General features: G+C 39.9%; 1 protein-coding gene across 1 annotated transcript in view; it reads left to right on the forward strand.

Annotated features, from left to right (window-relative positions):
• Positions 1-638: 638 nt before the first annotated feature.
• LOC133630537 (xin actin-binding repeat-containing protein 1-like) overlaps positions 639-22,456 on the forward strand; it is a 39,087-nt gene continuing 17,269 nt past the window's right edge. Inside the window, exons 1-6 of the mRNA XM_062022150.1 lie at positions 639-682; positions 15,816-15,888; positions 15,962-16,113; positions 16,176-16,263; positions 17,370-17,720; positions 17,962-18,034. Coding sequence (XP_061878134.1) covers positions 639-682; positions 15,816-15,888; positions 15,962-16,113; positions 16,176-16,263; positions 17,370-17,720; positions 17,962-18,034 — 781 coding nt within the window. The remainder of the gene's footprint in view (positions 683-15,815; positions 15,889-15,961; positions 16,114-16,175; positions 16,264-17,369; positions 17,721-17,961; positions 18,035-22,456) is intronic.

Genomic DNA, 22,456 nt, shown 5'->3' on the forward strand with positions numbered 1-22,456 from the left:
TTTTACTCAACATATATGTCATCCAAAATAACCGGTGTGTTTTATTCCCTGAGAGGAACACGACCCTGCAGTTGACGGGCTGAACAAGGGCCGTGTTTTGGCCCGCGCACAGTTCATCGTTACGCCAACCCTTCCCGCAGAGAACTGGGTTATGTCGTCGGCGCAACGCTGGCCTCCTGAAGCCCTCGAAAGCAGCTTAGAGCCCGCAGGTCTGCCGCCGCCGCCGCCGCCGCCACACGTGCGAAACGTACACTCCTGCCGACACGACGGCACACGCGGGGGGCCGAGCCCTCGCCACGGCCCGTGCGGGACTAATGAGGCGGGCGGGGCCTGTCCAGGCCTGCTGTGACCGGGGAGGGGAGGGCTTAGGGGCCGGGTCACTCCCAGTCAGCTGTACTGAGGCACGTTGCTCCTCCACACACACACACACACACACACACACACACACACACACACACACACACACACACACACACACACACACACACACACACACACACACCTGCAGAGTGGTGGTGTGTGCATGTGAAAGAGGAAAGGCTGTTCCCACTAATGGCTGGAATGTGCTGCACAACTTTCTCTCCTCAGTGCAGCAAAGATTTTTGCTAATGACGCATTGATTTCCTTTTCATGACCCGATGTCTGTTATTACCCATATGATCATCACCTATGATGGAAGCAGGTGTGTGTGTGTGTGTGTGTGTTTACTGGAGCTGACCTGAATGCTCCTGCTTCTCCTGGAATAACCACAGCTTGGCCTGGACTCACCTCACTCTTGAATGCTCCACAGAAGCCCCAGTCTGTCTTCTGCCTGGTCTTTTGCACCCCCTGCTGGCCGACAACCATATGGACACAGAAGGGGGCGGGGGGAACATATCATTAAAGGCCTACTGAAATGATTTTTTTTTATTTAAACGGGGATAGCAGATCCATTCTATGTGTCATACTTGATCATTTCGCGATATTGACATATTTTTGCTGAAAGGATTTAGTAGAGAAAATCGACGATAAACTGCGCAACTTTTGCTCGCTGATAAAAAAAAAAAGCCTTGCCCCTACCGGAAGTATAGCGTGACGTCACAAGACTAAGGATTCCTCACAATTCCCCGTTGTTTACAATGGAGCGAGAGACATTCGGAGCGAGAAAGCGACGATTACCCCATTAATTTGAGCGAGGATGAAAGATTCGTGGATGAGGAACGTTAGAGTGACGGACTAGAATGCAGTGAAATACATATCTTTTTTCGCTCTGACCGTAACTTAGGTACAAGCTGGCTCATTGGATTCCACACTCTCTCCTTTTTCTATTGTGGATCACGGATTTGTATTTTAAACCACCTGGGATACTATATCCTCTTGAAAATGAACATGTAAATACACGGTTAATAACTTTCAGCTTGGCGAAGCTAAAAAAAAAATAGAAGCTATGTTAGCTACAGAGCTAACGTGATAGCAGGCTCAAAATGCAGATAGAAACAAAATTTTAAAAAACCCTGACCGGAAGGATAGACAGAAGATCAACAATACTATTAAACCATGAACATGTAAATACACGGTTATTAATTTTCAGCTTGGCGAAGCTAAAAAAAATAGAAGCTAAGTTAGCTACGGAGCTAATGTGATAGCATCAGTCTCAAATGCAGATAGAAACAAAATTTTAAAAAACCCTGACTGGAAGGCTAGACAGAAGATCAACAATACTATTAAACCATGGACATGTAAATACACGGTTATTAATTTTCAGCTTGGCGAAGCTAAAAAAATAGACGCTAAGTTAGCTACGGAGCTAACGTGATAGCATCAGTCTCAAATGCAGATAGAAACAAAATTTTAAAAACCCTGACTGGAAGGCTAGACAGAAGATCAACAATACTATTAAACCATGAACATGTAAATACACGGTTATTAATTTTCAGCTTGGCGAAGCTAAAAAAAATAGAAGCTAAGTTAGCTACGGAGCTAATGTGATAGCATGAGTCTCAAATGCAGATAGAAACAAAATTTTAAAAAACCCTGACTGGAAGGCTAGACAGAAGATCAACAATACTATTAAACCATGGACATGTAAATACACGGTTATTAATTTTCAGCTTGGCGAAGCTAAAAAAATAGACGCTAAGTTAGCTACGGAGCTAACGTGATAGCATCAGTCTCAAATGCAGATAGAAACAAAATTTTAAAAACCCTGACTGGAAGGCTAGACAGAAGATCAACAATACTATTAAACCATGAACATGTAAATACACGGTTATTAATTTTCAGCTTGGCGAAGCTAAAAAAATAGAAGCTAAGATAGCTACGGAGCTAACGTGATAGCATCAGTATCAAATGCAGATAGAAACAAAATAAAAAAAACCCTGACTGGAAGGCTAGACAGAAGATCAACAATACTATTAAACCATGAACATGTAAATACACGGTTATTAATTTTCAGCTTGGCGAAGCTAAAAAAATAGAAGCTAAGATAGCTACGGAGCTAACGTGAAAGCATCAGTATCAAATGCAGATAGAAACAAAATTAAAAAAACCCTGACTGGAAGGCTAGACAGAAGATCAACAATACTATTAAACCATGAACATGTAAATACACGGTTATTAATTTTCAGCTTGGCGAAGCTAAAAAAAATAGAAGCTAAGTTAGCTACGGAGCTAATGTGATAGCATCAGTCTCAAATGCAGATAGAAACAAAATTTAAAAAACCCTGACTGGAAGGCTAGACAGAAGATCAACAATACTATTAAACCATGAACATGTAAATACACGGTTAATAATTTTCAGCTTGGCAAAGCTAAAAAAATAGAAGCTAAGTTAGCTACGGAGCTAATGTGATAGCATCAGTCTCAATTTCAGATAGAAACAAAATTTAAAAAAACCTGACTGGATGGATAGACAGAAGATCAACAATACTATTAAACCATGGACATGTAAATACACGGTTATTAATTTTCAGCTTGGCGAAGCTAAAAAAATAGAAGCTAAGTTAGCTACGGAGCTAATGTGATAGCATCAGTCTCAAATGCAGATAGAAACAAAATTTAAAAAAACCCTGACTGGAAGGCTAGACAGAAGATCAACAATACTATTAAACCATGAACATGTAAATACACGGTTATTAATTTTCAGCTTGGCGAAGCTAAAAAAATAGAAGCTAAGTTAGCTACGGCGCTAATGTGATAGCATCAGTCTCAAATGCAGATAGAAACAAAATTTTAAAAAACCCTGACTGGAAGGCTAGACAGAAGATCAACAATACTATTAAACCATGAACATGTAAATACACGGTTATTAATTTTCAGCTTGGCGAAGCTAAAAAAATAGAAGCTAAGTTAGCTACGGAGCTAATGTGATAGCATCAGTCTCAAATGCAGATAGAAACAAAATTTTAAAAAACCCTGACTGGAAGGCTAGACAGAAGATCAACAATACTATTAAACCATGGACATGTAAATACACGGTTATTAATTTTCAGCTTGGCGAAGCTAAAAAAAATAGAAGCTAAGTTAGCTACGGAGCTAATGTGATAGCATCAGTCTCAAATGCAGATAGAAACAAAATTAAAAAAAACCATGACTGGAAGGCTAGACAGGAGATCAACAATACTATTAAACCATGAACATGTAAATACACGGTTAATAATTTTCAGCTTGGCAAAGCTAAAAAAAATAGAAGCTAAGTTAGCTACGGAGCTAATGTGATAGCATCAGTCTCAAATGCAGATAGAAACAAAATATAAAAAACCCTGACTGGAAGGCTAGACAGAAGATCAACAATACTATTAAACCATGAACATGTAAATACACGGTTATTAATTTTCAGCTTGGCGAAGCTAAAAAAAATAGAAGCTAAGTTAGCTACGGAGCTAATGTGATAGCATCAGTCTCAAATGCAGATAGAAACAAAATTTTAAAAAACCCTGACTGGAAGGCTAGACAGAAGATCAACAATACTATTAAACCATGAGCATGTAAATACACGGTTATTAATTTTCAGCTTGGCGAAGCTAAAAAAAATAGAAGCTAAGTTAGCTACGGAGCTAATGTGATAGCATCAGTCTCAAATGCAGATAGAAACAAAATTAAAAAAAACCCTGACTGGAAGGCTAGACAGAAGATCAACAATACTATTAAACCATGGACATGTAAATACACGGTTAATAATTTTCAGCTTGGCAAAGCTAAAAAAATAGAAGCTAAGTTAGCTACGGAGCTAATGTGATAGCATCAGTCTCAAATGCAGATAGAAACAAAATTTTAAAAAACCCTGACTGGAAGGCTAGACAGAAGATCAACAATACTATTAAACCATGGACATGTAAATACACGGTTATTAATTTTCAGCTTGGCGAAGCTAAAAAAATAGAAGCTAAGTTAGCTACGGAGCTAATGTGATAGCATCAGTCTCAAATGCAGATAGAAACAAAATTAAAAAAAACCCTGACTGGAAGGATAGACAGAAGATCAACAATACTATTAAACCATGAACATATAAATACACGGTTATTAATTTTCAGCTTGGCGAAGCTAAAAAAATAGAAGCTAAGTTAGCTACGGAGCTAATGTGATAGCATCAGTCTCAAATGCAGATATAAACAAAATAAAAAAAACCCTGACTGGAAGGATAGACAGAAGATCAACAATACTATTAAACCATGAACATGTAAATACACGGTTATTAATTTTCAGCTTGGCGAAGCTAAAAAAATAGAAGCTAAGTTAGCTACGGAGCTAATGTGATAGCATCAGTCTCAAATGCAGATAGAAACAAAATTAAAAAAAACCCTGACTGGAAGGATAGACAGAAGATCAACAATACTATTAAACCATGAACATATAAATACACGGTTATTAATTTTCAGCTTGGCGAAGCTAAAAAAATAGAAGCTAAGTTAGCTACGGAGCTAATGTGATAGCATCAGTCTCAAATGCAGATATAAACAAAATAAAAAAAACCCTGACTGGAAGGATAGACAGAAGATCAACAATACTATTAAACCATGAACATGTAAATACACGGTTATTAATTTTCAGCTTGGCGAAGCTAAAAAAATAGAAGCTAAGTTAGCTACGGAGCTAATGTGATAGCATCAGTCTCAAATGCAGATAGAAACAAAATTTAAAAAACCCTGACTGGAAGGCTAGACAGAAGATCAACAATACTATTAAACCATGAGCATGTAAATACACGGTTATTAATTTTCAGCTTGGCGAAGCTAAAAAAAATAGAAGCTAAGTTAGCTACGGAGCTAATGTGATAGCATCAGTCTCAAATGCAGATAGAAACAAAATTTAAAAAAACCTGACTGGAAGGCTAGACAGAAGATCAACAATACTATTAAACCATGAGCATGTAAATACACGGTTATTAATTTTAAGCTTGGCAAAGCTAAAAAAAAATAGAAGCTAAGTTAGCTACGGAGCTAACGTGATAGCATCAGTCTCAAATGCAGATAGAAACAAAATTAAAAAAACCCTGACTGGAAGGCTAGACAGAAGATCAACAATACTATTAAACCATGAACATGTAAATACATGGTTATTAATTTTCAGCTTGGCGAAGCTAAAAAAATAGAAGCTAAGTTAGCTACGGAGCTAATGTGATAGCATCACTCTCAAATGCAGATAGAAACAAAATTTTAAAAAACCTGACTGGATGGATAGACAGAAGATCAACAATACTATTAAACCATGAACATGTAAATACACGGTTATTAATTTTCAGCTTGGCGAAGCTAAAAAAATAGAAGCTAAGTTAGCTACGGAGCTAATGTGATAGCATCAGTCTCAAATGCAGATAGAAACAAAATAAAAAAAAACCTGACTGGATGGATAGACAGAAGATCAACAATACTATTAAACCATGAACATGTAAATACACGGTTATTAATTTTCAGCTTGGCGAAGCTAAAAAAATAGAAACTAAGTTAGCTACGGGGCGGCGGCGGGCGTTGTAGCTTTCGACGACACCCCGGCCGCCATCAGAGTCGGCAAGAAACATATATTTCCCCAAAGTTACGTGCGTGACATGCACATATCGACACGCACGTACGGGCAAGCGATCAAATGTTTGGAAGCCAAAGCTGTACTCACCGTAGTGCGTCTGCTATCCTGCTCAAAACACAACACAACCTCCTGGTGTTGGTGTTGCTGCAGCCAGCCGCTAATACACCGATCGCACCTACAACTTTCTTCTTTGCAGTCTCCATTGTCCATTAAACAAATGACAAAATATTCACCAACACAGATGTCCAGAATACTGTGGAATTTCGTCGAAGAAAACAGCTATTTGCATAGGGTCCAAACACTACCCTTGACCTCGTGACGTCACGCGCATACGTCATCATACCGCGACATTTTGAACCGGAAGATTCCCGGGATATTTAAAATTGCACTTTATAAGTTAACCCGGCCGTATTGGCATGTGTTGCAATGTTAAGATTTTATTATTGATATATAAACTATCAGACTGCGTGGTCGCTAGTAGTGGCTTTCAGTAGGCCTTTAAGTTAAGTTAAAGTACCAATGATTGTCACACACACACTAGGTGTGGTGAAATGTGTCCTCTGCATTGGACCCATCCCCTTGTTCACCCCCTGGGAGGTGAGGGGAGCAGTGAGCAGCAGCGGTGGCCACGCCCGGGAATCATTTTTGGTGATTTAACCCCCAATTCCAACCCTTGATGCTGAGTGCCAAGCAGGGAGGTAACGGGGCCCATTTTTATAGTCTTTGGTGTGACTCGGCCGGGGTTTGAACCTCACAACCTACCGATCTCAGGGCGGACACTCTAACCACTAGGCCACTGAGTAGGCTATCGTCACTCCAAAAGCAGTAGGACAGTTGAAAAGTGCATCATGATAGAGGTGTACCGCATCGGTTGATTTCAATAATTATCAATTTATTTTTTTTTAAATGGAAGAATATGTAAGAAATGCTTCATAAAGTGTAAGAAAACAGTGCAAAGTGTGAAAATGTAAACAGAGAACTATTTTCTGCAGGTTTACTGCCAGGAAATAACATCTGTGTAACATTAATTTGCCCTGTTATTCTTATTTAACTATGGAAATTATTTTTTGTTGTGCAGTAATTGTTTGAATATGAACATATACGTCGATATTGATGGGTATTGGCATTTTTATGATCTTTGGAAAATAAGGAGCAGGAGAAAAATATATTGTATTAGAAATGTAACTTCCTGTGATTATAACCCCTCTGCTATCAAGGCAGAAAGGAAATGTCAACACAAGCATGGAAAACACTCAAAAAATGTCAACAAAATAGTAAAATCACTTAACAATAAGATCTTAAAATAAAGGAATTTGTAAGAAATGCTTCATAAAATGTAAGAAAATAGTGCAAAGTGTGAAAATGTAAACAGAGAACTATTTTCTGCAGGTTTAGTGGCAGGAAATAATGGCTGTGTAACATTAATTTGCCCTGTTATTCCTATTTAACTATGGAAATAATTTTTTTGTTATGCAGTAATTGTTTAAATATCATTAATAAATCATTCGATATCGATAATCATAGACATTTTTTATGACTCGTGGAAAATAAGGAGCAAGAGAACAATATTTGTTAGAAAAGTAACTTCCTGTGATTATAATCCCTCAGCTATCAAGGCAGAAAGGAAATGTCAACACAAGCATGGAAAACACTCAAACAATGTCAACAAAATAGTAAAATCCCATTGAACACTTAACAATAAGCTCTTAAAATGAAGCAATATGTAAGAAATGCTTCATAAAGTGTAAGAAAATAGTGCAAAGTGTGAAAATGCAAACAGAGAAACCTGAGAAAAACTATTTTCTGCAGGTTTAGTGGCAAGAAATAACGGCTTTGTAACATTAATTTGCCCTGTTATTCTTATTTAACTATGGAAATGATGTTTTGTTATGCAGTAATTGTTTAAATATCATGAATATGTCGGTCGATATCGATAATTATTGACATTTTTATGACTAATGGAAAATAGGGAGCGGAAAAATTAAATATTTTATTTGAAATGTAACTTCCTGTGATTATAATCCCTCAGCTATCAAGGCAGAAAGGAAATGTCAACAAAATAGTAAAATCGCATTCAACACTTGACAATAAGCTCTTAAAATGAAGGAATATGTAAGAATTGCTTCATAAAGTGTAAGAAAATAGTGCAAAGTGTGAAAATGTAAACATAGAAACCTGAGAAGAACTATTTTCTGCAGGTTTAGTGGCAGGAAGTTACAGGTGTGCTCTAAAGTGTGAGCACGGCTACATTTGTGTGGTATTAGCGGTCCTGGTGGGGACTAGAGCCTCGCATCATTTCCAGACCACATTGGTTTGAAAATATCCAAAAAAAAATTTCCTCCTTTATCCACAATTACTTTATTTGGACTTTCTCTTCTCACTCCATACAAAGAATGAAGCGGCAGACAACAAGACAACAGCAGCCATGTTTTTATTGATACGGATGTCTGTTTTAACATATCGATATCGTTTTATCGCCCTGCCGTAGCTACAAGTGCACTGGTCCCTCGGTTGTCGTTCCTAATCTGTTCCAAAAGGTCTGATGAAGACCCAATCGTGTGAAAACCAAAACCGGAATGGATATAGAGCCAATGAATCCTTTAAGAACACCTTGAAAAACTCAAAAATGTCTTGATCCGTGGTCCGGATCATGTTTTTGTTATGTTCTGTTAGTTTTAGACTCCATAGTTCCTGTTTTTTTGTGCACTCTTGTTTGTTTTGGTTGCCATGGTGGCACATGATTTTCACCTGCCTCTGGTGTTCGGACGCTCACCTGGCTCTAATCAAGAGACTATTCAAACCGCCTTTGCCAGTCAGTCGGCCTGGCGCCCTTGCTCGTTTCAGGTCTGATTCTATAGGTATGCTAGTTATTGGTTTCATGCCACAGTTTCGTGTTGTTCCATGCCATAGTACATGTTAGTTGTTTCATGCCACAGTTTCATAGTTGCTCCATGCCATAGTTCAAGTTAGTTGTTTCATGCCACAGTTTCATAGTTGTTCCATGCCATAGTTCATGTTAGTTGTTTCATGCCACAGTTTCATAGTTGTTCCATGCCATAGTTCATGTTAGTTGTTTCATGCCACAGTTTCATAGTTGCTCCATGCCATAGTTCAAGTTAGTTGTTTCATGCCACAGTTTCATAGTTGTTCCATGCCATAGTTCATGTTAGTTGTTTCATGCCACAGTTTCATAGTTGTTCCATGCCATAGTTCATGTTAGTTGTTCCATGCCACAGTTTCATAGTTGTTCCATGCCATAGTTCATGTTAGGTGTTCCATGCCACAGTTTCATAGTTGTTTCATGCCACAGTTTCATAGTTGTTCCATGCCATAGTTCATGTTAGTTGTTTCATGCCACAGTTTCATAGTTGTTCCATGCCATAGTTCATGTTAGTTGTTTCATGCCACAGTTTCATAGTTGTTCCATGCCATAGTTCATGTTAGTTGTTTCATGCCACAGTTTCATAGTTGTTCCATGCCATAGTTCATGTTAGTTGTTTCATGCCACAGTTTCATAGTTGTTCCATGCCCTAGTTCATGTTAGTTGTTTCATGCCACAGTTTCATAGTTGTTCCATGCCATAGTTCAGGTTAGTTGTTTCATGCCACAGTTTCATAGTTGTTCCATGCCACAGTTCAAGTTAGTTGTTTCATGCCACAGTTTCATAGTTGTTCCATGCCATAGTTCATGTTAGTTGTTCCATGCCACAGTTTCATAGTTGTTCCATGCCATAGTTCATGTTAGTTGTTTCATGCCACAGTTTCACGTTGTTCTATGCCATAGTTCATGTTAGTTGTTCCATGCCACAGTTTCATAGTTGTTCCATGCCATAGTTCATGTTAGTTGTTTCATGCCACAGTTTCATAGTTGTTCCATGCCATAGTTCATGTTAGTTGTTTGTTTCTTGCTATGCTATAGTGTATGCTAGTTGTTTGCTTCACGCTATTGTCACGCAACCCTCTACATAAGTCTGGTTTATATCATGCCACAGTTAAGAGAGCTGTAGTTAGATTAATAAATATGTTCCTACCTGCTACCCTTGTCCGGAAAAGTCCGTTTGCATCCCGGGAGAACAAACTTCGCAGCAAGCTGCGACCCCCCTAAACCACTCCGGGCCCCCGTCATGACAAAAAGGGCTCATTATGTCTTCTTTTTCTTATACTTGTGCTTCGATTAAGACATAATTTAATCTATTGTTACAAAATTGTCTAGTCCGGCGCACATACGGCATATGGATAATTGCATCACTGCTCTGTATTATATATTAAATACTTGCTTGTAAGGTTGAACACAGAACATTGGAAATTCGAGTGTTAAACTCAGAGAGCTTTATGATTATTAAATTGACATACCAGCATTCTATTAATTGTCCAACAAGTACACCAATAGGTGTGTGTACATATGTCATATATACACGTATATACTGTATATATAAGCTTACCCATCACACAAGTGTAAAAAGAAGTTAGTCGCTGCAAACGTCAACTTGAAATGTGTTCTGTGTATGTTTAGTCATGCAAAGTTTGGATTAAGAAGGTATTTTGGACAGCCAGTGTGTGTTGTTGGTGAGTAGAGTTGCCATTAATACAACTTCACAGTCCTGAAGTATTCCTTTCATGTGTGCAGCGCCTCAGAGGCGGAGACGTCAGGGAGGGATGAAGGTTCAAGTCAGGGTTGGGGGAGGTGGACTACAATCTGTTCTTGCCCTGTGGGTGAGGGCTGCTCGCTCGCTTTAGGAACACAAAAGGAGGGGGAAAAAACCAAGTGAAAGGCAAGAGCGGCCATTGTCTCTCAAAGCTGTACTGCACCTTCAGTCAAGTCATGTGACACCACCCATCATGTCTTAATTGCAGTAAATATTATATCTTACTTTAGTCAAGTCATGTGACACCACCCATCATGTCTTAATTGCAGTAAATATTATATCTTACTTTAGTCAAGTCATGTGACACCACCCATCACGTCTTAATTGCAGTAAATATTATATCTTACTTTAGTCAAGTCATGTGACACACAACATCATGTCTTAATTGCAGTAAATATTATATCTTACTTTAGTCAAGTCATGTGACACCACCCATCATGTCTTAATTGCAGTAAATATTATATCTTACTTTAGTCAAGTCATGTGACACCACCCATCACGTCTTAATTGCAATAAATATTATATCTTAAGTTCAAACGCTCGAAAACTGCAAAAAAAAGTCAGCTTTCATGCAGCATGACTTGTTTTGTCTTGTGTTTACTGCCTCCAGGTGGTCAAAACTATACTGCAAGTGTCAAATACATGCAGTACTAGTGTCAAATACATGCAGTACTAGTGTCAAATACATGCAGTACTAGTGTCAAATACACGCAGTACTAGTGTCAAATACATGCAGTACAAGTGTCAAATACATGCAGTACTAGTGTCAAATACATGCAGTACTAGTGTCAAATACATGCAGTACTAGTGTCAAATACATGCAGTACTAGTGCCAAATACATGCAGTACTAGTGTCAAATACATGCAGTACTAGTGTCAAATACATGCAGTACTAGTGTCAAATACATGCAGTACTAGTGTCAAATACATGCAGTACTAGTGTCAAATACATGCAGTACTAGTGTCAAATACATGCAGTACTAGTGTCAAATACATGCAGTATAAGTGTCATATACATGCAGTACTAGTGTCAAATACATGCAGTATAAGTGTCAAATACATGCAGTACTAGTGTCAAATACATGCAGTACTAGTGTCAAATACATGCAGTACTAGTGTCAAATACATGCAGTACTAGTGTCAAATACACGCAGTACTAGTGTCAAATACATGCAGTACAAGTGTCAAATACATGCAGTACTAGTGTCAAATACATGCAGTACTAGTGTCAAATACATGCAGTACTAGTGTCAAATACATGCAGTACTAGTGTCAAATACATGCAGTACTAGTGTCAAATACATGCAGTACTAGTGCCAAATACATGCAGTACTAGTGTCAAATACATGCAGTACTAGTGTCAAATACATGCAGTACTAGTGTCAAATACATGCAGTACTAGTGTCAAATACATGCAGTACGAGTGTCAAATACATGCAGTACTAGTGTCAAATACATGCAGTACTAGTGTCAAATACATGCAGTAATAGTGTCAAATACATGCAGTACTAGTGTCAAATACATGCAGTACTAGTGTCAAATACAGGCAGAAGTAGTGTCAAATACATGCAGTACTAGTGTCAAATACATGCAGTACTAGTGTCAAATACATGCAGTACTAGTGTCAAATACAGGCAGAAGTAGTGTCAAATACATGCAGTACTAGTGTCAAATACATGCAGTACTAGTGTCAAATACAGGCAGAAGTAGTGTCAAATACATGCAGTACTAGTGTCAAATACATGCAGTACTAGTGTCAAATACATGCAGTACTAGTGTCAAATACAGGCAGAAGTAGTGTCAAATACATGCAGTACTAGTGTCAAATACATGCAGTACTAGTGTCAAATACATGCAGTACTAGTGTCAAATACAGGCAGAAGTAGTGTCAAATACATGCAGTACTAGTGTCAAATACATGCAGTACTAGTGTCAAATACAGGCAGAAGTAGTGTCAAATACATGCAGTACTAGTGTCAAATACATGCAGTACTAGTGTCAAATACAGGCAGAAGTAGTGTCAAATACATGCAGTACTAGTGTCAAATACATGCAGTACTAGTGTCAAATACATGCAGTACTAGTGTCAAATACAGGCAGAAGTAGTGTCAAATACATGCAGTACTAGTGTCAAATACATGCAGTACTAGTGTCAAATACATGCAGTACTAGTGTCAAATACATGCAGTACTAGTGTCAAATACATGCAGTACTAGTGTCAAATGCATGCAGTACTAGTGTCAAATACATGCAGTACTAGTGTCAAATACATGCAGTACTAGTGTCAAATACATGCAGTACTAGTGTCAAATGCATGCAGTACTAGTGTCAAATACATGCAGTACTAGTGTCAAATACATGCAGTACTAGTGTCAAATACATGCAGTACTAGTGTCAAATACATGCAGTACTAGTGTCAAATACATGCAGTACTAGTGTCAAATACATGCAGTACTAGTGTCAAATACATGCAGTACTAGTGTCAAATACATGCAGTACAAGTGTCAAATACATGCAGTACTAGTGTCAAATACATGCAGTACGAGTGTCAAATACATGCAGTACTAGTGTCAAATGCATGCAGTACTAGTGTCAAATACATGCAGTACTAGTGTCAAATACACGCAGTACTAGTGTCAAATACATGCAGTACTAGTGTCAAATACACGCAGTACAAGTGTCAAATACACGCAGTACTAGTGTCAAATACACGCAGTACAAGTGTCAAATACACGCAGTACTAGTGTCATATACATGCAGTACAAGTGTCAAATACACGCAGTACAAGTGTCAAATACACGCAGTACTAGTGTCAAATACATGCAGTACAAGTGTCAAATACACGCAGTACTAGTGTCAAATACATGCAGTACTAGTGTCAAATACATGCAGTACTAGTGTCAAATACATGCAGTACTAGTGTCAAATACTGTACATGCAGTACTAGTGTCAAATACATGCAGTACTAGTGTCAAATACTGTACATGCAGTACAAGTGTCAAATACACGCAGTACAAGTGTCAAATACACGCAGTACTAGTGTCAAATACATGCAGTACAAGTGTCAAATACACGCAGTACTAGTGTCAAATACATGCAGTACTAGTGTCAAATACATGCAGTACTAGTGTCAAATACATGCAGTACTAGTGTCAAATACATGCAGTACTAGTGTCAAATACATGCAGTACTAGTGTCAAATACATGCAGTACAAGTGTCAAATACACGCAGTACTAGTGTCAAATACATGCAGTACTAGTGTCAAATACATGCAGTACTAGTGTCAAATACATGCAGTACTAGTGTCAAATACTGTACATGCAGTACAAGTGTCAAATACTGTACATGCAGTACAAGTGTCAAATACAAGCAGTACAAGTGTCAAATACACACAGTACTCGTGTCAAAGACACACAGTACAAGTGTCAAATACATGCAGTACTAGTGTCAAATACACACAGTACTCGTGTCAAAGACACACAGTACTAGTGTCAAATACACACAGTACTAGTGTCAAATACACGCCGTACGAGTACTGTATGTTGTGTGACACATTTGCCACAAGATGTACCATTCAACAACAACAACAACAATAACAACAACAACAAGGATGATTGTTGACTTTCAGTTCTGAGGTCCACCATCTTAACGTTTTCAAGCTGAGGTTTTAAAACTACAATCTTTGACTTTAAGTGTAACAAGTAGTGTACATGTACGCGTGTAACAAGTAGTGTAGGTGTACGTGTGTAACAAGTAGTGTAGGTGTACGCGTGTAACAAGTAGTGTAGATGTACGTGTGTAACAAGTAGTGTAGATGTACGTGTGTAACAAGTAGTGTAGATGTACGTGTGTAACAAGTAGTGTAGATGTACGTGTGTAACAAGTAGTGTAGATGTACGTGTGTACTGACTGTGTGCATGCAAGTAGTGTAGATGTACGTGTGTAACAATTAGTGTAGATGTACGTGTGTATTGACTGTGTGCATGCAAGTAGTGTAGATGTACGTGTGTACTGACTGTGTGCATGTACTTGTGTAACAAGTAGTGTAGATGTACGTGTGTAACAAGTAGTGTAGATGTACGTGTGTACTGACTGTGTCTGCATGTACGTGTGTAAAAAGTAGTGTAGATGTACGTGTGTAACAAGTAGTGTAGATGTACGTGTGTAACAAGTAGTGTAGATGTACGTGTGTACTGACTGTGTCTGCATGTACGTGTGTAACAAGTAGTGTAGATGTACGTGTGTACTGACTGTGTCTGCATGTACGTGTGTAACAAGTAGTGTAGATGTACGTGTGTAACAAGTAGTGTAGATGTACGTGTGTACTGACTGTGTCTGCATGTACGTGTATAACAAGTAGTGTAGGTGCACGTGTGTAACATGTAGTTTAGATGTACGTGTGTAACAAGTAGTGTAGATGTACGTGTGTAACAAGTAGTGTAGATGTACGTGTGTACTGACTGTGTCTGCATGTACGTGTATAACAAGTAGTGTAGGTGTATGTGTGTAACATGTAGTTTAGATGTACGTGTGTACTGACTGTGTGAATGCCAGTAGTTTAGATGTACGTGTGTAACAAGTAGTGTAGGTGTACGTGTGTAACAAGTAGTTTAGATGTACGTGTGTACTGACTGTGTCTGCATGTACGTGTGTAACAAGTAGTGTAGATGTACGTGTGTACTGACTGTGTCTGCATGTACGTGTATAACAAGTAGTGTAGGTGTACGTGTGTAACATGTAGTTTAGATGTACGTGTGTACTGACTGTGTGAATGCCAGTAGTTTAGATGTACGTGTGTAACAAGTAGTGTAGATGTACGTGTGTACTGACTGTGTCTGCATGTACGTGTGTAACAAGTAGTGTAGATGTACGTGTGTAACAAGTAGTGTAGATGTACGTGTGTAACAAGTAGTGTAGATGTACGTGTGTACTGACTGTGTGTGTGGTTGCTATCTTGAATAGTCAATGTATAACTGGCTGGATGAAATACGACCACAGGAACAGCCAACCCTGGAAAAGCAGCCAATGAAACATCACTTTCACTTGGACAAGAGAAGATACTGTACGTGATTCATACTGCAGCTGCACTGTAGATGTTGGTCCTACTGTACGTGCGACCAGGTAACTACAGACCGCTGAACTTGGGACAAAAACGGACTTTGTTTCCAGACGGAGTCTTGTGACGTTGTGGAAGGACTTTGGAGCGTCTCACGGAGAAACCACCCGACCAACATCTCGGACGGTAACGATTGTTTGACAGCAGACAAATGCGGGTGAAATGTGAGGATGACTGAGTCTCATGACGTCTGCCACAGGTTTCTAGTTCCTGGACGACGACCATGGACAGGAAGTACAGGGCGACACGGAGCCAGTCCCTAAGGAGAGTCTCTACGTCATGTGACGAGGCCGCCAGGACGGACACGAAGCTGCTGAGCAGGGCGGTGTCCGTGTCCCAGATGGTTTCAAGGTCCAAGAAGCAGTTGTCTGGTCTGTCGCTGTAAGTTGCTCAAATCCTTATGACTGTGACAGATATCAAGATAACGCTGATGGAAATACCCCAGCCCAGGCCGCCTTGGAGAAAAAAAGTGAAAGGAACCAGAGGTCATCAGTTAAACAGGTAAGTTGTCACTTGGCAACAGAATCAGGTAGAACTCAGAGACAAAACAACATACAGTCGTGGTCATAAGTGTACATACACTTGTAAAGAACATCATGTCATGGCTGTCTTGACTTTCCAATCATTTCTACAACTCTTATTTTGTTGTGATGTAGTGATTGGAGCACATACTTGTTGGTCACAAAACAACATTCATGAAGTTTGGTTCTTTTATGAATTTATTATGGCTCTACTGAAAATGTGCTGGGTCAAAAGTATACATACAGCAATGTTAAAGGCCTACTGAAAGCCACTACTAGCGACCACGCAGTCTGATAGTTTATATATCAATGATGAAATCTTAACATTGCAACACATGCCCGGCTGCTGCTGATAAGCATGGCAGGTGATTGGATGACCAGCCCCAGCTGGGTAATCCATTCACCTGCCAGCTGTGCTTCGAGGCCGGTCCTTACACACCTCGCTCCGCGGCAAGCCCGCAGACCACGGCCACCTCCACAGACTTGTTTCCACACGTTTAAGTCATGAATTTGGGAAGGCCATTCTAAAACCTTCAATTCTGGCCTGATTTAGCCATTCCTTGACCACTTTTGACGTGTGTTTGGGGTCATTGTCCTGTTGGGACACCCAACTGCGCCCAAGACCCAACCTCCGGGCTGATGATTTTAGGTCGTCCTGAAGAATTTGGAGGTAATCCTCCTTTTTCATTGTCCCGTTTACTCTCTGTAAAGCACCAGTTCCATTGGCAGCAAAACAGGCCCAGAGCATAATACTACCACCACCATGCTTGACGGTGATGGTGTTCCTGGGATTAAAGGCCTCACCTTTTCTCCTCCAAACATATTGCTGGGTATTGCGGCCAAACAGCTCCATTTGTGTTTCATCTGACATTACATGGACAAAGATAAGGACCTTCCGGAGGAACGTTCTGTGGTCAAAAGTGGTAAAGGAATGGCTAAATCAGGCTAGAATTAAGGTATTAGAATGGCCTTCCCAAAGTCCTGACTTAAGTTGTAGAAATGATTGGAAACTCAAGACAGCCATGACATCATGTTCTTTACAAGTGTATGTACACTTTTGACCACGACTGTACAATGTGTCCTCAGACTACAGTAACCCTTCGCAAAAAGCCTCAGCTGGAGCCACCAAAGAGCAGAAACCCTGAGAGAGGACAGGAGCGCTCCGAGGCCAAGACCACCTTGTACCGCAGTAAGTCGATGGGGAGCCTTCAAAACAAAACAGAGTCCATCGAGGACCTAAAGGCCCGCTTTGAGTCCACGGCGCCGCAAAAAGAGCTGAAGAGCGCGGTCAAAGCCGTGGACGTCAGACGGCCTTCCAGAGAGGTGAAGCCAGTGAAGACCGGAAAGATGGAGGCGGTGAAGAAGGAGCAGAAGCCTCCTCGTGCCTCTCTGAACTACGCCAGAAGTGATGCGATGAAGGACAAAGCGCCAAAACAGGTGAAGACAATTTAGCAGCCCTTTGAGACACTTGTGATTAAGGGCTATATAAATCAACTTTGGTCGCTAGTACACCTGCTGTAGGACAGGAGGATCAGGGTGCATATTGGATTTGGCGAGCAGACTAAATCACCCGATTATGTAGTCCTCATCTTACCAGGGAACAACTCCAAATAGTTCTTGTGTGTTTATCCTGAAGGTGGTCACTGATAGTTGACCATGTATGTTTACTAAACACCAGGTGGTGAGTCGCACGGAGAGAAGGAAAACCATTGGAGGAAGTGGTTTCGAAAGACCTGCAGCCTCTAAAGCTGGTGAGTAGGAGACCGAATGATATTTGATCTAGAAAATGTCCTGAGTGAGAACTGGAACAAGAACCTGGTCTGGGTGTGTAAAACATACTGTAGGTGTCCTGACCAATGTACCCACTTTAAATGGTATATGGATTATACTTTTCTACCTTCAAGGTACTTAAAGCAGGTCATTAGACTGTTACACCCACAGTGCATTAGACCGTCACACCCACAGTGCATTAGATGTCACACCCACAGTGCATTAGACTGTTACACCCACAGTGCATTAGACCGTTACACCCACAGTGCATTAGATGTCACACCCACAGTGCATTAGACTGTTACACCCACAGTGCATTAGACCGTTACACCCACAGTGCATTAGACCGTCACACCCACAGTGCATTAGACCGTCACACCCACAGTGCATTAGGCCGTTACACACCCACAGTGCATTAGGCCGTTACACCCACAGTGCATTAGGCCGTTACACCCACTGTGCATGAGACCGTTACACCCACAGTGCATGAGACGTTACACCCACAGTGCATTAGACGTTACATCTACAGTACATTAGACCGTTACATCCACAGTGCATTTGATATTATATCCACAATGCATTTGACGTTATATCCACAATGCATTAGACCATTACAGCCACAGTGCATTAAGACAGTTTCACCCACAGTGCATTAGATGTCACACCCACAGTGCATTGGACCGTTACACCCACAGTGCATTAAGCCGTTACACCCACTGTGCATGAGACGTTACACCCACAGTGCATTAGACCGTTACACCCACAGTGCACACCCACAGTGCGTTAGACCATTACATCCACAGTGCATTACACTGTTACACCCACGGTGCATTAGACCATCACACCCACAGTGCATTAAACCGTCACACCCACAGTGCATTAGGCCGTTACACCCACAGTGCATTAGGCCGTTACACACACTGTGCATGAGACTGTTACACCCACAGTGCATGAGACGTTACATCTACAGTACATTAGACCGTTACATCCACAGTGCATTTGACATTATATCCACAATGCATTTGACTTTATATCCACAATGCATTAGACCGTTACAGCCACAGTACATTAAGACAGTTTCACCCACAGTGCATTAGACCGTCACACCCACAGTGCATTAGACCGTCACACCCACAGTGCATTAAGACAGTTTCACCCACAGTGCATTAGACCGTCACACCCACAGTGCATTGGACCATTACACCCACAGTGCATTAGACCGTTACACCCACAGTGCATTAGACTGTTACACCCACAGTGCATTAGACCGTCACACCCACAGTGCGTTAGACCATTACATCCACAGTGCATTACACTGTTACACCCACAGTGCATTAGACCGTCACACCCACAGTGCATTAAACCGTCACACCCACAGTGCATTAGGCCGTTACACCCACAGTGCATTAGGCCGTTACACCCACTGTGCATGCATGAGACTGTTACACCCACAGTGCATGAGACGTTACATCTACAGTACATTAGACCGTTACATCCACAGTGCATTTGACATTATATCCACAATGCATTTGACTTTATATCCACAATGCATTAGACCATTACAGCCACAGTGCATTAAAACAGTTTCACCCACAGTGCGTTAGACCGTCACACCCACAGTGCATTGGACCGTTACACCCACAGTGCATTAGACCGTTACACCCACAGTGCATTAGACCGTCACACCCACAGTGCATTAGACCGTTACACCCACAGTGCATTAGACCGTCACACCCACAGTGCGTTAGACCATTACATCCACAGTGCATTACACTGTTACACCCACAGTGCTTTAGACCATTACATCCACAGTGCATTACACTGTTACACCCACAGTGCTTTAGACTATTACAAACATGGTGCGTTAGACCGTTAAACCCACAGTGCATTAGACCGTCACACCCACAGTGCATTAGACTGTTACATCAACAGTGCATTAGACCGTCACACCCACAGTGCATTAGACCATTACATCCACAGTGCATTACACTGTTACACCCACAGTGCATTAGACGTTACATCCAGGAGAACTACCGCAGGTCTTTTCTAGCCACAGCCATAAAAGACTTAACAACGCACTTATGTAATTGCTGTGATCTTTCTCTTGGTGTGCAATACGAGTGTTAAGATAGGGTTTGTTTGTTTTAATGTGATCTATACATAGTGCAATATGTATTCTTTATTAATAATAATGTTACTCTATGTAAAAACCCGAACCGGAACCATTCCTTTCATTCATTTGTTGACTTTGAACCATGTACTTTCCTCATTGTGGGATGATAAAAGTACTTCATTTTATCGATCTACAATCATGAATTACCTTGGAGGATTTTTGCACCCTCGTAAACAAACTGAACAACCTGGACACGGCCTAATGAAGTCATAGTTGACAGATTGCTCTAGAACAGTGGTCCCCAACCTTTTTGTAGCTGCGGACCGGTCAACGCTTGAAAATTTGTCCCACGGACCGGGGGGGGGGGGGGGGGGGGGGGGGATATATATATATATATATATATATATATATATATATATATATATATATATATATTTTTTTTTTTTCAGAAAGAAATAATAAGAATAATAATAATAATACCTGGGATTTATATAGCGCTTTTCTAAGTACCCAAAGTCGCTTTACATGTTAAAAACCCATCATTTATTCACACCTGGTGGTGGTAAGCTACTTTCATAGCCACAGCTGCCCTGGGGTAGACTGACGGAAGCGTGGCTACCAATTTGCGCCTACGGCCCCTCCGACCACCACCTATCATTCATTCAACATTCATTCACCGGTGTGAGCGGCACCGGGGGCAAGGGTGAAGTGTCCTGCCCAAGGACACAACGGCATGGTAAGAGGCGGGGAGCGAACCTGCAACCCTCAGGTTTCTGACACGGGCGCTCAACCCGCTACGCCATGCCGCCCCAATCATATAATAATAATACAATCATGTGTGCTTACGGACTGTATCCCTGCAGACTTTTTTAATTTTTTTTATTTCTTGCGCGGCCCGGTACCAATTGGTACCAATTGGTACCGGGCCGCGGCCGCACAAAAAATTGAAAAAAAAAAAATAATAATTTTTTAAATTTTTTTTATTAAATCAAGATAAAAAACACAATATATACATTATATATCAATATAAATCAATACAGTCTGCAGGGATACAGTCCGTAAGCACACATGATTGTATTTCTTTATGACAAAAAAAAAAAAAAAAAATTTTTTTTTATTTATTTCTTGCGCGGCCCGGTACCAATCGGCCCACGGACCGGTACCGGTCCGTGAACCGATTGGTACCGGGCCGTGGCCGCACAAAATTTTTTTTTTTAAATTATTTTTATTTTTTTTTATTATTTTTTTTTTTTTATTAAATCAAGATAAAAAACACAATATATACATTATATATCAATATAAATCAATACAGTCTGCAGGGATACAGTCCGTAAGCACACATGATTGTATTTCTTTATGACAAAAAAAAAAAAAAAAAATTTTTTTTTTTTATTTCTTGCGCGGCCCGGTACCAATCGGCCCACGGACCGGTACCGGTCCGTGAACCGATTGGTACCGGGCCGTGGCCGCACAAAATTTTTTTTTTTAAATTATTTTTATTTTTTTTTATTATTATTTTTTTTTTATTAAATCAAGATAAAAAACACAATATATACATTATATATCAATATAAATCAATACAGTCTGCAGGGATACAGTCCGTAAGCACACATGATTGTATTTCTTTATGACAAAAAAAAAAAAAAATTTTTTTTTTTTTTTTTTTAAACTACCCCCCCCCCAAGCCCCACCCCACCCCCGGTCCGTGGGACAAATTTTCAAGCGTCGACCGGTCCCCAGCTACAAAAAGGTTGGGGACCACTGTTCTAGAACACAGGTGTCAAACTCAAGGCCCGGGGGCCAGATCTGGCCCGCCACATCAATTTGAGCGGCCTCCGAAAGCGTGGAAATAGTGCAAATAAAGTACCTTATCTTTTGTTAATACATGCATCACAAAAATAAATGAACTGCATACAATTACATATACAGTACACACACTAATAATACAACTAAATATTATATCATCATACATTTCAAAACAATGTTATTGTTCAAATAAAGATAAATATTGCTTGACTTATGATTTCAAAGCAAGTAATCCAACAAACTGTTTATGTCAAAATTTTACAGTAAATTTTTTTTAAAACTTTCAATATAGAGTAATGATAATAATAATAATAATACCTGGGATTTAAATAGCGCTTTTCTAAGTACCCAAAGTCGCTTTACATGTAGAATGATACACTATAAAACACAACTTGTATGAATTTTTACGTTAAAAAAAAAAACGGTGGTACCGTTTTTCCATTCCATTTAATTCCATGTATTTTTTTATTTTATTTTATATGCT

This window comes from Entelurus aequoreus, linkage group LG15, assembly GCF_033978785.1.
Source record: "Entelurus aequoreus isolate RoL-2023_Sb linkage group LG15, RoL_Eaeq_v1.1, whole genome shotgun sequence".
NCBI classification, from domain to species: Eukaryota; Metazoa; Chordata; class Actinopteri; order Syngnathiformes; family Syngnathidae; genus Entelurus; species Entelurus aequoreus.